General features: G+C 44.7%; 1 protein-coding gene across 3 annotated transcripts in view; it reads left to right on the forward strand.

Moving 5' to 3' along the window:
- Positions 1-369: 369 nt before the first annotated feature.
- The window catches only part of SNX19 (sorting nexin 19), a 42578-nt gene continuing 27984 nt past the window's right edge, over positions 370-14963 (forward strand). For 2 of the 3 annotated variants that reach the window (XM_003417466.4, XM_064268851.1), the window contains exons 1-8: positions 370-2558; positions 5146-5284; positions 6462-6562; positions 6683-6802; positions 9289-9419; positions 10545-10641; positions 11127-11307; positions 13673-13802. In XM_003417466.4, the coding sequence (XP_003417514.1) occupies positions 855-2558; positions 5146-5284; positions 6462-6562; positions 6683-6802; positions 9289-9419; positions 10545-10641; positions 11127-11307; positions 13673-13802 (2603 nt within the window). In that variant the 5' untranslated portion in view covers positions 370-854. Of the gene's footprint in view, positions 2559-5145; positions 5285-6461; positions 6563-6682; positions 6803-9288; positions 9420-10544; positions 10642-11126; positions 11308-13672; positions 13803-14554; positions 14557-14963 lie in introns of all 3 variants that reach the window. The other variant, XM_023557047.2, reaches the window with a different exon arrangement.

The raw sequence follows: 14963 nt of genomic DNA on the forward strand, positions 1-14963 counted from the left end.
GGTGCACTAAAGGAGCTGTCCTTTTAAAGGAGCTGTCCTTTTAAAGGAGCTGTCCTTTTTAAGGAGCTGTCCTTTTAAAGGAGCTGTCCTATAGGGTCGCTATGAGTCAGAATTGACTCCACGGCACTGGGTTTTTTTGTTTTTTTTTTTTAAGAAGCTGACAGTCTGAAGTCACTGACGGAGGGCGAATCTCTGTTTGATACCACTTTGGGAACTGTACACGTCTTCGGGTTCAGAGCCCGGTTTCCGCTGACGCTGTCACGCTGATGCCTCTTCACCACTAGGTGGCGCCGGCAGAGCCGCACCTCCGCGAGCGCCCGCTCTCCCAGCATGCCTCTCTCCAGTGACGTCACCCCGGAAGGCGTCACCGGCGGCCGGCTGGCCCGGGACCCTGACAGGAACCGGGGCTGAGGGCGCAGTCACCCGTCAGCCCGAGCCGCCGTGGCTGCGGGCCGAGGGCCGGTGGAAAGGACACAAGATGAGTCCGCCACACTGCCGGTGTCCGATCGGGTCCTGGCCGGCAGCAGCCCTCGGGCATTTGTAAGTGTTGGGGGGCCCGAAGGTCCCTGCACCGCACTCCCCGAGGCAGCCAAAGGCCCCCCGTCTGTGCAATGAAGGCAGCAGTGTTTCTCAAAAGCATCGTCGGGAGAGTCTGGTTTGGGGTGTATGTTGGTGCCGGTGAGGGAACAAAGAGCTGCCCCAGCCTTGCAGTATGAGGGCCTGACTCCCTGCCTGATTTCCTGAATAACACCCCAGATTTTTTCATTCCAGGACGCAGCTTAACGCCCCCTTTCTGAACTCTGAAGATCCTGTATTGTAAGTCATCTGAGGGAGCCACCTGGTCCTTTTCAGCCATGACGCCAGAGACTGTGCCCCCGAGCCAGGGGACCCCAGCTGGGTCCAGCTGTAGCCTTAATAACCTGTTGGGTAGCCAGAAGCTGATGGCTGTGGGGGTTGTGCTCGGCTGGCTCCTGGTCATCCACCTTCTGGTCAATGTGTGGCTTCTGTGCCTTCTGTCTGCATTGCTAGTGGTGCTGGGAGGATGGCTGGGCTCAAACGCCATTGTGGGTGCTACAGGTCGGCTGCACCTGGAACGCTTCATCCCAATAGCCATCTGCCCTCCAAGCCCTGAGGCAGAGAGGCAGCTGGAACAGGAGATTAACCACACCATCCAGATGATTATCCGGGACTTTGTGTCATCCTGGTATCGCTTAGTGAGCCAGGAGCCAGCCTTTGAGGAAGAGATAGAGGCAGCCATGAAAGGGTTGGTCCAGGAGCTCCGAAAGAGGATGGGCATGGTGGACAGGCATGCTTTTGCCCAGAGAGTTCTGATTCTCTGTGGTTGCCACCTGCAGAGCTATATTCAAGCAAAGGCAGCCACTGCAGGAAAGCAGAGTGGTCCAGTTGAGCCCTCACAGCTCTGGGAGGCTTACTGCCAAGCTACAGCCCCACATCCTGCTGTACAGAGCCCCAGTGCTGAGGTCACCCATACGCGTGGCATTGTGGATGTGTTGCTTCGAGGACTAGTGCCTAAGCCGCACTTGGAAACCCGGACTGGACGCCATGTAGTGGTTGAACTCATTACTTGCAATGTAGTCTTACCATTGATCGGCAAGCTGTCTGATCCTGACTGGATCCACCTTGTCCTTGTAGGCATCTTTTCCAAGGCCAGTGATGATCCAGCAGAAGAGTCTGAACTGCTCCACCCAGCCAGTGCCCTGGAAGAGCCCTCGGTGCCCACATCTCTGCCACTGATTGTTGAAGTAGAGAGTCCACCAGAAATAAGAGCTCCTTCTCCAGTAGCAGCCCCAGCGCTGCTAAACTGTAGTGAACCAGAGGGGCCTTCAGGTTCCACCCCAGAGGTTGAAGAAGGTTATGAAGCTGTAGAGGAAGATTCGGGTGGCATTTCAGAAGAAAGAAAATTAGGAAGCAACTCATGTCATTTTCTACAGCCAGATACTCGCGGCCCCCTGTTCTTATGTGAAGACTCAGAGCTAGAGTCTCCACTCTCTGAACTGGGGAAAGAAACCATCATGCTCATGACCCCAGGCAACTTACTGTCTGACAGGATTCGAGATGCTCTATGTGCCCTAGGGGGCTCCCAGGCTCTGGAGCCTAAGGATGGTGAGGGATTGGAAGGAACTGAAGGAGCAGAGGCTGAAGAGGATCCAGGGACAGAAACAGAGACACGCCTCCTGGTCTCCATGCTGAACGCCTGCCCAGAGATCCAGATTGACACAGCAGACAAGCCAGTAGAGCAAGGAGATGCTGCTTCTCTTACAGCTTTCCCAGAGGGGCCAGAAATGACCTGCCCCCTGCGACCTTCATGCTTAGAGAAGGATCTCACAAACGGTGTGAGCTCCCTTGATCCTAGTCTGCCACAGGTTCTGCTTTCCTCCTCTCCAACCAGCTCTCTCAGCTCAGCCACCTTCAGCTTTGAGTCCCTCAGTAGTCCAGATGGCCCAATTGTCATCCAGAACCTTCGTATCACTGGCACCATTACTGCCCGGGAGCACAGTGGCACTGGATTCCACCCATACACACTCTACACCGTGAAGGTAACAGGATTAGAGCTGTGGTCAGTGCTCTGGGCTGGGAATGGGTTCAGAAGGTAGAGAGACAGTGAAGCTAATGTTCCCAGGGAAAGAGACTACTCTTGGATTGCTGTGTTTAATTCAACAAGCAACTATATGGAGATGATCTGAAGCTAATTTGTAAGACAGAGTAGGCTCTTATCCTATACCCACACAAACAGTCCTGGAATCTCAGGGTTGTCAGGATACTGAAGGTCACATTTTTCCGTGGTTCCCAAAACTGGCTGCACATCAGAATCACTTGGGCTGCCTTTTTTTTTTTTTTTTTTGGTATATACATGAATACTTTTATTGATGAGGAATAGGATAAAAAAAATTGGGGGATCACTAGCTTAGGGGATATGAGCTCAATCTCTAGTGTGATGTAAAATGGGCTGCTTTTAAGATATACGGATTCTGACGTACTCTGAGAATTTCAAGAAAGGGCCCCAGGATTCTACATGTTTTTTTAAAAATGTACCTTTCCAGGTGATTTGGATCCAGCCTGTCCTTAAGCCAGTTTTGGGGAGCTACTACTCTAGTCTAACCAGCCTTCTGATGTTTGTACGCCCTTCATATCATCTCTGCCAAGTGGTTTCCAAGGCTTTGCTTAAATACATCCAGATATGGGGAAGTTAATACCTTCTGGGGTATTTATAGATAAATACTTACCTTCTTAATACGAAGTACAGAAGATATTAGTAGTTAAAAAGAAATTACCAGGGAAGAATTTCAGAGAGGATTTCTGGGCAGGACCCTATCCATTGGATTTTACTTGCCTTCCCTTGAATTTTTCTTGTTCTGAGCCCAAAAGCTACCACCATCTACAAGCCTCAGTACTGTACTCCCCATTAAATCCTAATCCATGTAAATGGAAAAAGATCCTTTCCTTAATCTGCTTAACACAACTCGAGCATGAAGCTAGCATTTTGAAAAGTAATGTGAAATTTTCAAATAAGACGAAATGAAAATAATTAGAAACACACACACAAACTTCTTATAAAATAGATGAATTTTACAAGTGCAGATGTCTGGTCAGATCATAACTCAGCCTAGCCTCAAAGGACTGGTACAACTTTGTTAATGTCATTTGCCTGGCTTTTTTCCTCCTAATCCAGGGTCTCCATATGACAGGTACCTTTCTCTCATGTATTCATCTTCTATTTATGACAGATTCCAACATGGAAATTAAAACAGTTTTTTCCTGCTTGTTAGCAGAAAAAAATTAACTTCTTCGACGGGTAGAATTTTTTAAGTTCATAGTCTTTCTTCCCGTATTTATTTCTTTTTGGTTTTTTTTTTGTTGCTAAATTTTGATAATGTGTTACTACGTATCTCCAAGTAAGCACTGGAAAAAGGCAAGGTGAAAAATGAGCAAGAAAATGATATAGCCAGTTGTGTGTAATAATGTCCCTCAAGAACCACAGTATTCCACAGAAAGCGCCAGAACTTCAGGTGCTCCAAGTCTGAGAATCGCACCCTGAATTCCACCTGTATTTCTTACTTAGACCTTTCCTTTCAGTACTGGTCTGAGGAACACTTTGCTCCCATCAGCTTATAATGAATACCTCTTTCCCTCTGGCTCTAGAAATAGTTTAAAACACCAATCTCAAGTCCTGCCAACAAGGAGGTTTTTTTTTTTTTTTTTTTAAATCATTTGCCAACAGTATAAAACCTCAGCCAAACACCTGTAATAAGAGTGAGCACATGTATAGTTCTGCTGCAGGATTCATTATGTCTTTTTGAACTGCTCTGTCAGTGTTTTCCCATGTGCTGAGTTGTAGCCTTCATGTTGTTCAGGATGTTCACCGTCCTCTTCTGGAACATGAAGTAAAGTCGTCTTTTCCTATATACTAGCCCTTCAAGCATGTGAATACTGCAAACTTTCACCCCTTACAACGTCTTGGATCCTTATGGTGCTTAGAAAAAAAAATTAAGTTTAACTCTAAGAATAACCACTAGGAAGATGAGTCTGCCCAAAGCAAAACCAAAACACATGTCCCTTTAATGCATTCCAGACAAACAAATGATTTTTGTTCATCTCCTGTTTTGGATTGTTTGTTCTTCCCTCAACTAGCATAGATAATCAGTAGTTCAGTGTAGTGGCAAATGGTTATCCTCTTATAATGCCCAACCCTATAATTTAGGGGTGAAAGAGACCATATTATTTTTTATAGATGTTATGCCTTGTGTTTTATACTCTGTCTTTGGGATTTGAAAAATAGTTACGTAGCTATTTTTATAGGCAAGTGTCTGTGGTGGAGAGCTTTAGGACAGAAGTAGGGGTGGAGAGCAGTGGAACTTTCTGGGCCATGTATATTGGAAAGTGCATCTCATCTCTTAATTCAGCCACCACTGGAGTTTCAGGTATTTAGTGCAGCCTAAAAAAAAAAAAAAATTTTTTTCTTTAAGGGAGCAATCATAGTAGTTTACAGAACAGAATAGGGACACCCCCCCCTTCTGTCCCTTCTTTACTCTTACTGTGTGGCCATTGAGCATATAGTCATTAAAGTCAGAGTGGGAGATTGCCTAAGCCTGGCTAATTCAGTCAACAAACTCATTCATTCAACAGTATGAGACATCCCTCGATGGTGAGAATGCCAGTGGCCTGCAGCAGTTGGCCTACCACACTGTGAATCGCCGCTACCGGGAGTTCTTGAATCTGCAGACCCGGCTGGAGGAGAAACCAGATCTACGAAAGTTCATCAAAAGTCAGGAGTTGCCCCAACCCTCAGCTGCCTGCTTGCTTTCCACAGGAAGCCACCCTGGCCTGAGAGCTTGGTGGATGATTGGTTAGGGGGAAGAGGTAGAAGAGGGAAACACAGCATTGAGGGTCCTCTGTTCCCTGGTTTGCCTTGGGAGTTTTGGGCTCAGCTCTGAACAGCACTGGTCACGTTTTTTCTGAGGCAGTCCTTTATTTAAAATAGACACGTTCATATTTCCACCTATGCCCATGAGGTATTATGAAGAGTTTAATTAATTTTTCCAGGTTCATAGATTGATCTCTCTTAAATATTAAAATATTATCCAGAAATCCTTGCCGCCTTTTTTCGTTTAACAACTAGGCTTTTTTGTCTGCTGTTGGACACCCTCTAGGGCACAGGGAAGATAAGAAAATGTGGAATTCTAGAAATACACTGGAAACCCTGGTGGCATAGTAGATAAGTGCTATGGCTTCTAACCAAAGGGTCGGCAGTTCAAATCTGCCAGGCGCTCCTTGGAAACCCTATGGGGCAGTTCTATTCTGTCCTATAGGGTCGCTATGAATCAGAAGCGACTTGACGGCATTGAGAGAGAGAGAGAGAGAGAAATACACTAGTAACTGGCTGCAGTGTTTTAAAAAATGCTGATGAACACTCAAACATTTTAATATTATGTGGGCATATAGTCTGGATTCCAGTCATACATTTTATTTCTTAATAACAACAGCTAATATTGAACCAAACTTGGAAATATATTCCAGGTTCTCTTCTAGGCACTTTACACATGTTAAAATTCTCATTTAACAGCCTGTGAGATAGATAACAATCATTATCCCCATTTTATAGAAAAGAATGAAGTTAAAGAAAGACTGAGCAACTTGCTTAAGGTCATTATAATAGCAGGGACTGGACCCGAAACTTAAACTCAGGCAACTGGACTTCAGAGCCCTTGTTCATAGCCACTGTACTGCATGGCCTCTTTTACCTTAGTATTAACATCAGTAATGAGAGCAGGTGGTGTGTATTATAGCCCTGGGGTATGTAGTACTGGGTTGCAGAATTCCTGAAATAAAATATATCCCAGGGAAATAGATTTATCAGTTCTGTTTTCTTTATACATATAACGTGTTTTATGTGAAAATCAGTAATATTAAGTGACTAAGCTTTTTTTTTTTTCTTTTTTAAGATGTGAAAGGGCCTAAAAAGCTCTTTCCAGATCTTCCCTTTGGAAACATGGATAGTGACAGAGTAGAAGCCCGTAAGAGCCTTCTGGAATCATTCCTAAAGGTCAGCATTCTCCTTTTTGGCTCTGCTATCAGTCTAACCACATCCAGACTCTTAAACCAAGGTAGAGTGACCTGAGAACTGAGTTTCTCTTGAATGTCTTCTTGTGTCTTTCTTTTGCAGCAACTGTGTGCCATTCCTGAGATCGCCAACAGTGAGGAGATGCAGGAGTTCCTCGCCCTCAATACAGATGCTCGGATTGCCTTTGTCAAGAAGCCCTTTATGGTCTCCAGAATAGACAAGGTACCAGCAGGGCCAGTGTGCTCGGCCTCAGTTTGTATCTGTGCAGATAGAGTCTTTTCAGCAGAATGGAGACAGTACTTAAAAGGACCTGGGGGTTGACCACTGTACTGTACTGTACTGCAGTACAGAGGAGTCAACAGAACATGGAAGAGAATTTTCAAGACCTGTTGCCAAGTGTTGGCTAGAGGATCAACTTGCTGAATTATGTGAGCACCTGTTAGGAAACAACACCCTCACCCTATTTGTGTACACATACTCATGGGAGTATCGTGATAGCGTTATTCTCCGCATGTAAGGATCGATTTGTACGTCAGAGGCTAGGTGGGGGCGGGAAGGCCTCTTCTGGAAGTGAAGGTCCATTCCTGTGGTGGTCACTCAGGAAAGAGGGCCCAAAGACAGGAAACGAAGCTGGATTTGGATTGATGTAGTGATTCTCTGCTGGAGAAGAGAGGTGTGGAGAGAACTGTGCCTTCGCCAAAAGAGTATCTCAGAACCTTTGGAGGTAGTAGGAGAAGGACATTTGCGTTACATGTCGGAGAGCCTAAAAGCAATGATCACAGCTGTGTGTTAGAATACCCAGAGCAGAAGTATAAGATTCATGCTTATCAAAGGATGGCATGTGTTTTAAGAAGTTGAAAAACACTCATTGGCTGGAGAAGGTTCTTCCTTTTCTCCACTAGACTTCAGGGAATAAAATGGAATTTCATATGGTGGGTGTTAGGAGATTTACTGTCCTATGGAAAAAACTGCAAACTGGAAAGGCCTAGGTAAAATCGCCTGCGTCCCATGTAGATTCATTGATTGGTTCCTTCAACATCTACTCCTGGATGCCTGTTTGGAGCCAGGTCTGCACTAGCTGCTGGTGATACTACAGAGAACAAGATAGATAAGGCCCCTCCCTGCAAGAAGTGCACAGACCACAGTTCTGCAAGGTTAGAGAGCAAGTTACATTTCCCGAGCTACATTATCTACATTCGCGCAATCCCCTGTGTTTTTTCCCTGGTTTATTATCCACTAGCCCTTTTAGCCCTTACTAGGAAACCCTGGTGGCATAGTGGTTAAGTGCTACAGCTGCTAACCAAAGGGTTGGCAGTTCAAATCCACTAGGCGCTCTTTGGAAACTCTGTGGGGCAGTTCTACTCTGGCCTATAGGGTCGCTATGAGTGGGAATCGACTCGACAGCACTGGGTTTGGTTTTGGTAGCCCTTACTAAGGAGCCCTGGTGGCCCAGTGGTTAAAGCAATAGACTGTTAACTGAAAGGTTGGCAAAACCACCAGATGCCGTGTAGGAGAAAGATGTAGTCTGCTGCTGTAAATATTTACAGCCTTAGAAACACTGTGGGGTCACTCTGAGTTGGAATCAACTGGACGGCAGTGGGTTTCTTTATTTTCTTTTTTTTAAGCCCTTTTTTTTTTTTTTTAAAAGTCTGAGCTGACCGTTTCAGCCTTGTCTTAACTGTGCTACTTGTGGAAGATTAACAGGAGAATGAGTTAAAGAAGGAACAGCGCTGCCCTGAGGCCCAAAAACCCATTGCCTTCAAGTATAGCCACCCTATAGGATAGAGTAGAACTTCCCCACAGGGTTTCCAAGGAGTGGCTGGTAGATTTGAACTGCTGACCTTTTGGTTAGCAACAAGGTGTTAACCACAGCACCACCAGGGCCCCATGGCTCTGAGGCCATGTGTTAATTAGCATGAGATGCCAAAGAAAAAAGTAAATGTTTCAATCTGTACCTTTGATATTTTAGGGTGTTGTTTGCCTACGTGTTTTCCTTTTTAGTAAATATCTGTGTGTCAGTCTTCCCATCCAGGAAATAGAAATAATTCATGTTCTTCAATGAGAATTTTTATTAGTAGAGAAGTGTTATATCAACTCCAGTTACCTTAATTTTGGTCTGAGTGATTTTTGTTATTGTGTATCTAAAGAAGAAAATTTGTCTCATAAAAGTAACACGCACATCCCTTTTGACTGAAAAGACTGAGTTCTTACTGTGTGAATTACTCTGAGCATATTTATATTATATATGCCTCTAGAATATGTTGCTCACTTTTGATAATTTTCTTCACTCTTTCCTCTCTCCATATGCTCCTACCTGTGTTACTTCTACTTATTCATACCTTGGTCGAGATATTATTATTTTGGAAACTAAAAACCACTCTTATAGAAAGAAAAAAATGGAAAGCACTTCCCCAGCCTGCAGACCCCTGATTTTCGTTTACCCCACTGTTTCTCCTGGCTTCTCTTCCCTTGGTGTGATTGCCTTACTGTGTGAGGTAGAAGATTTTTATGGCCACAGAAGAAAGGGGCTAGTTGCCACTAAGCCATTAACTGGTATCTTTGACTATTCTGATGGATAAGGCTGTGCTAGATAGCTTGGCTATTGATGTTTCCTGATACATAAAGCACTGTGAGACAGCTTGCTTGTTCAGCTGTTCCTGCTGGGGGTCTGAATGGCTTTGCTGACCCTGTACCTCTGGTCTCTGCAGATGATGGTGAGTGCTATCATGGATACCTTGAAGACAGCGTTTCCTCGCTCTGAGCCCCAGAGCCCCACAGAGGAGCTGAGTGAGGCGGAGACAGAAAGCAAGCCCCAGACAGAAGGCAAGAAGGCTAACAAGTGAGATGCCCAGGGACCCTTTCCCAATTCTTAGGTTGATCGCCAATCCTCAACCAAAGCCCATGCCCTCTGTCAGACCCTCGAGGAGAGGAGGTGAATTGCACATTCCAGTTTTATGCAAAACCGGACCCCGATTCCTCAGCACGCCACCAGAGGAGTCCCAGAAGCTGCATAAACAGGACTGCTGAATGTTTGCTCTTGTCAGTGGGAACCAGAATGACCAGGGATTTTTTTTACTAGAAGGAAAATTCTAGAATATGAATATTCCATCTGCTCTGTTTTCCTTGGAAACTGAGGTGTTTCTTTCCTACTAAGAATTAAGGCTTATGACTGATCTCTCTTTGTCATCATTTCTGGAAATCTTGGCTCAGAAGTTGCATGTGGTAGCAATAAATAGGAAACAGCTAGAACTGGAACCTTCAGGGCCTGTTTGGGAAGCTGGTTGATTGCTGTTACTCTCCCCTGTACTAGGGTCCCAAATGATCCCTGGAAACACTCATAGCCAAAATGTGGAAGGGCAGTATACGTACTTATCCTTACTAAAGACTTCATCAATATCTAGACCATGACGAAGAGAGAAGAGTGTGTGTATGTGTGTATGTCCGTGTGTGGGTAAGGCTGTCTCCCGCTCTGTGCTCATGTTTCATTGGCCAGCGATAACAGACTCACAGTTCTTACCTTTTTCTTATGGGTCCATATTTAGAGGATAACGATGATGTCTGTCCTTATGATCACCCTCTCCTTGAAACACTGAGGTTATCATTTAATTTCTTCTCTGGTTTCATGGGGAACCCCAGAGGAACAATGGAGTTGCAAAAAGGGTACGAACAAAGAGAAATAAACCCTTGGTCTCTAGCCCTGACAAACCGGTCCCTGTTTTGCGCTGGTAAAAGCCCTTTCAAATACGCACTGTGGGGACATAGTGTAAGGACTGCGTGGAGTTGCCAGGCTATACACTGTTTGGGCGACTTCAGGGCCAAGTGTTTCCTGGCAACTCTGACCACGGTAAGGTCTTTAGAATATGTTTGGGTGTACTTGTTTTGATGTATTAATGCTTGTCAGCCCTTTGTACGGGAATCAAGACCATGAATTACATTTTATTCCTGCTGTTTGTTTCTGTACCAGGTCCAAACTGAGGTTCTCATCCAGTAAAATTGCTCCAGCACTGAGTATGACTGAAGCACATGAGAAGGTCCTCTATTGTCTCCAAGAAGGCAATACGGTAAGAACCAAAGACTAGACAGCTTCCGGAATTACTCACTGGGATGTTGATCCTACAATTGTAGGCACTTGAGACATTCTCCAGAGAAAGAAAGGACATAGGTACCAGTGTCTGTATCTCTAATTTTCATGCTGAGGATATTTTTTCTGTGTGAGCAGTTTGGAATTCCTATTAGTTCTGGGTTGGCAGGTTGGTCTTTCAAGAGCAGGGCATTGGGATAATAGATGACAGGATGAGAGAGAAAGACATCCCAGGTGAAAACAGATGACCCAAGGTGTTCACTGCAAGTGATAATCCAAAGACAGGCTCATTTTACTGGCACCTTGGATAAAGAATAAAAATTGCCCTAAGGTGGTCGCAGAACCGATTAGGTTCTCTACCCATGACGGTTTTGCAGGGGAGGCCAGGGGAAGAACCTAGAGTGCTACATTGGCTCTCCTACTTTCTGTGTGCTCTATGTGATGTGCCGCTGGCTATTTCTTCAGGAATCGGAGATCCTGTCCCTGTCTGCAATGGAATCCTTTATTAAAAAACAGAACAAGTTGTTAGAAATGCAGCCAGAGGAAACCCCAGAAAAAGATTCTGAACAAATCCCCAAAATATGTGTGGATGGTGGCTTGTCAGACGCTGCCATGCCAGCCCGTGACCTCAGCAACAGTGATCCAGGTAAGTGACAAAGTCTGTGCTCCCACAGAGAACGGCTGTGATAATTCCAGGTCTGTCAGCACCCGTGTTTGTGGTACCGTGTTGGGTGCTGGGATACAAACACAAGTAAGACCAAGTCTCCAGAGCTGAGTCTAGCAGAGGAGAACCCAGACACAGGAAGTTCTAACCCAGCAAGATAAGACCCATGCGTGTAATATTTTTGTTTTGTTTCAGTTATCTTTGGCATACCTTTGGACTACTCCCTTTGTCTAGAAACTTTCTCCCTTAGTGTCTGTGATGCTGCCGCTCTCCTGGTTTTCTTTCTACCTCTCTTGTTCCGTCCCAGCCTCCTTTGTTGGCTCCCTTAGTAGCCTGCCAGAGCTTCAGTTTTGGCTCTCTCTTACTCTGCAGACTGTCCCTAGGTGACCCCATCCATACTCTTGCCTTCAGCTTTAACACATGTACTGATGATGTCTATAGAGATTCTTCCAGGTGTGTATATCCAGTTACCTACTGGAAATCTCCACGTGGATATGCAGCTATAGCAACTAATACAACATGCTCAGGATGGAATTTATTTATTTTCCTACACCTCTTCCTTTGTCTTGATTTACTATCACAGTAAATGATACCACCTAGTTACCCCAGGTACAGCAGAGGGGTCGCTACTCTCTCCTTAAAAGCATTTGAGGTGGGGCAAGTGAGTCGCTCCCCAGAAGAAGTATAGATGTATTCTGTGGAGGAAAAAGTAGGAGCCCTGGGCATTACCCAGTATGTTTTTTGAGCTAGAAATTACAAGAAAGTTTGTTGATCCCACCATGAACATATCACCTATCTGCTTCTCTACAGATTTCAGCTCAACTATGTGGAACATGGGGTTTATAACCCCTTCCCTACACTCATACCTCACCGGTTAGGTACATGAAGTAGCATGAAAGTGTTGGGAACTGTAAGAAATTGTAAATAAGATGGGATGGGTAAAATCCTATCATTCTAACTAAAATCAAGTCAGGAAACTTTAGACAGCATATCTCCAAAGGAATAGTTTGTGCCTTCTGTCAACTCTGATAGTTTCAAAAGCCTAAAATGCCATAGAAAATTTACCATTTTCTTCAAGAGGGCCTGATGTCTTGTTTGCTCTCTTATTTTTACTGCCATGACTAATTGTCACCACATGGTGGCAGCTCTAGGCAAATGGTCCCAAAATGTAGACCTGAGAAAATAATAGAATTGAGGAGCATGACTAAGGCTCCGGATGCTGGTGTTTCCCAGGGAACTGAATATCCCGTCTTGGAACAAAGGACTAGGAAGCAGGCAACACATCAGCTCCCATGCTCCCTTGAGCTACAGCACAGAAGAAGAAAACCTGTATTAGATAGGGCTCAGAAGGAAGGAGGGCTTAGTTCTGGCAGATCTGTCCTCATCTGAAGTCATTCATGTTCTAAAGAACCCTGAAGGAAGGAGACACCGGGCCGAGCTGGTACAGAGAACACTCATTCGTCGTAGACTACCAAAGATATCTGTTGATGGTTAATTATAATATTTATCACCAGCAGTAGCACCAGATATCTCAAAATTTATCTTAGAACATTATGTACTCTTAGGGAAGTCTCCTAGTAAGCAAATCAGAGATGACGGGGAACCCTTAAACAGAGCTAGAGAACAGATGTTTCCACCCATAGAATAACACATCTGTTCAGAAAACTGAAGCTGAGCATGGGCATGAACTCATTGTGGCCTTTCCAGTCTTCAATAAGAAAAACTTCACTCATTTTCATGGCATTTACCAGAGGCGTGGTGCTCCTCCTAGCATCTGTGTTATTTACCATCAAACTGCAGCCTCCTGAATCCCAACCCTGCAGCTCTGTGTACAGGAGGAGCTTTCAAAGCAAGCTTTTGCAGGAGAGCAAAGCCCAAATCTTTCCCCAAACCTGCTGCCTATAACATTTCCATGCTGCTTTGTGGGGCTAAGTGGAATGTAAGGGTGGATGAGACTTGGCCTTGCCAATTCCAGTTACTAGTCACCAGTTTGAAAACTTAAATTTGGAGCAAAATGTAGTCAGCATCCTGGAGAAATACAGAAGAAGCAGAAGCTAGCTAGGCAAAATAATTATATGCAAAATATTTTAAAGACAATAAAAATACCAGGTGACAATATCTGGAACATGAACAAAAGAAATGTAAAGAATACAGAGCTTAGCCCTGAATTTTACAGATATGAAGGGGGCAGCTCTTGCCTGGATGTGAGTGCAGAGGGACTACAGAAGTACAAGACAGCCACTAAGAAGGTAGAGAAGACCCAGTGCCACCCATTGGGCACTGAAATATGCTCCTCAAGTGTGGGTCCTGTCTGGGTCACTTTCGATGTCTTTTCACCTTCCCCCAGGGGCAGAGACAGGTTTAGCTGACACAGCCCTGGATCTGCTCCTCTTGCTGCTCATGGAACAGTGGAGATGGCTGTGTACTGAAAATGTGCAGAAGGTTCTTCATCTGATCTTTGGAACCCTGATTCAGAGGTAAGACTACTCAGTTCTCCTTCACATATGAGTCTCACATTGGACGGGAGTTGCGTGTGATGCTGGATTCTGCACTAGAAAGGTAAGCATAGAGTTGGGGGAACCTGGGGCCATGAGGGAAGATGAACGTCCTGTTACAGGGCAAAGACTGCCTGGAGAGTATCAGAAGGTGTTATTAGTCACCTGGTTAGTTTGTGGCTGGTTCTGTAAGGTGTAATCTATAGAAAAAAAGTGATACCTGTGGTCTTAAAATCCTTGAACTGAGCTCTTCCTCCTCCAGGATCAGCTCTCCACCCACTTACACCCCCAAGCCCCATACCTTTCACCTTTTTACCACAGACATTTACTTCTTCTACCTGACAGTACGTAACCATTGTGACAATAAAAAGTGGAAAAGACAAGAAGACAACAGATCAGTGTTAGTGAAATAAAGATGGTTTTCTCCAAGAGAAGCATAAATATTCACAGTTGAAAAAGGACTTAACACAGGATGGTAAAGAATACAAGGATGCTTGGATTTGAAACTTGGATTTTATAATTCAGGCTTTGTGATCCCAGCATCACTAGTATTTCCTGAGAGCTCTGTACACAGATGAAGTCTTTAGCTGCTACCTTTCTGACTGTGGAACGGATGCAAGCTTCACTTAACTGAAGAAGGCCAGAGGCAATCTCTGCACCAGAGCCTTGGGCTTGGCCACTCTTGTTCTTTTCTCTCTCTTGTAATATGACATCCTAACAGATCCCAAAGTAAGAAGTCAAATCCTGACCTCTTCCACCAGCATGTGGCTCATGCTCACAGGTCACTCAAAAATAATGCCTTAAAAAAAAAATTATGCAGTTGTTGACAATGCATTGACAACAAACAACTTAAATCTCCCTTCCCACACTCAAGGGTACACAGGATCAGGGATACTTAATGGCTTTAATCCTAAAAAGACAAAGTAAAAGAAGAGGATGTACATTTACCAAGTGTTTATTATTTGTCAGCACTTGACCTCTGTTTACATTTTTTTATATTAACCAAATGAGGTGGGATCCGCATTTTACAGAGTAGGAAAGTAGAGCTTGGAAAGGTCAACCAAGATGCCCCAAGTCGTAGTGACACAGCGGAATTTGGACCTGGATGTGTATGACTCCAAAGACAACGTGTTTTTTCTTATG

The sequence above is a fragment of the Loxodonta africana genome, chromosome 15, assembly GCF_030014295.1.
Source record: "Loxodonta africana isolate mLoxAfr1 chromosome 15, mLoxAfr1.hap2, whole genome shotgun sequence".
Taxonomy (NCBI): Eukaryota; Metazoa; Chordata; class Mammalia; order Proboscidea; family Elephantidae; genus Loxodonta; species Loxodonta africana.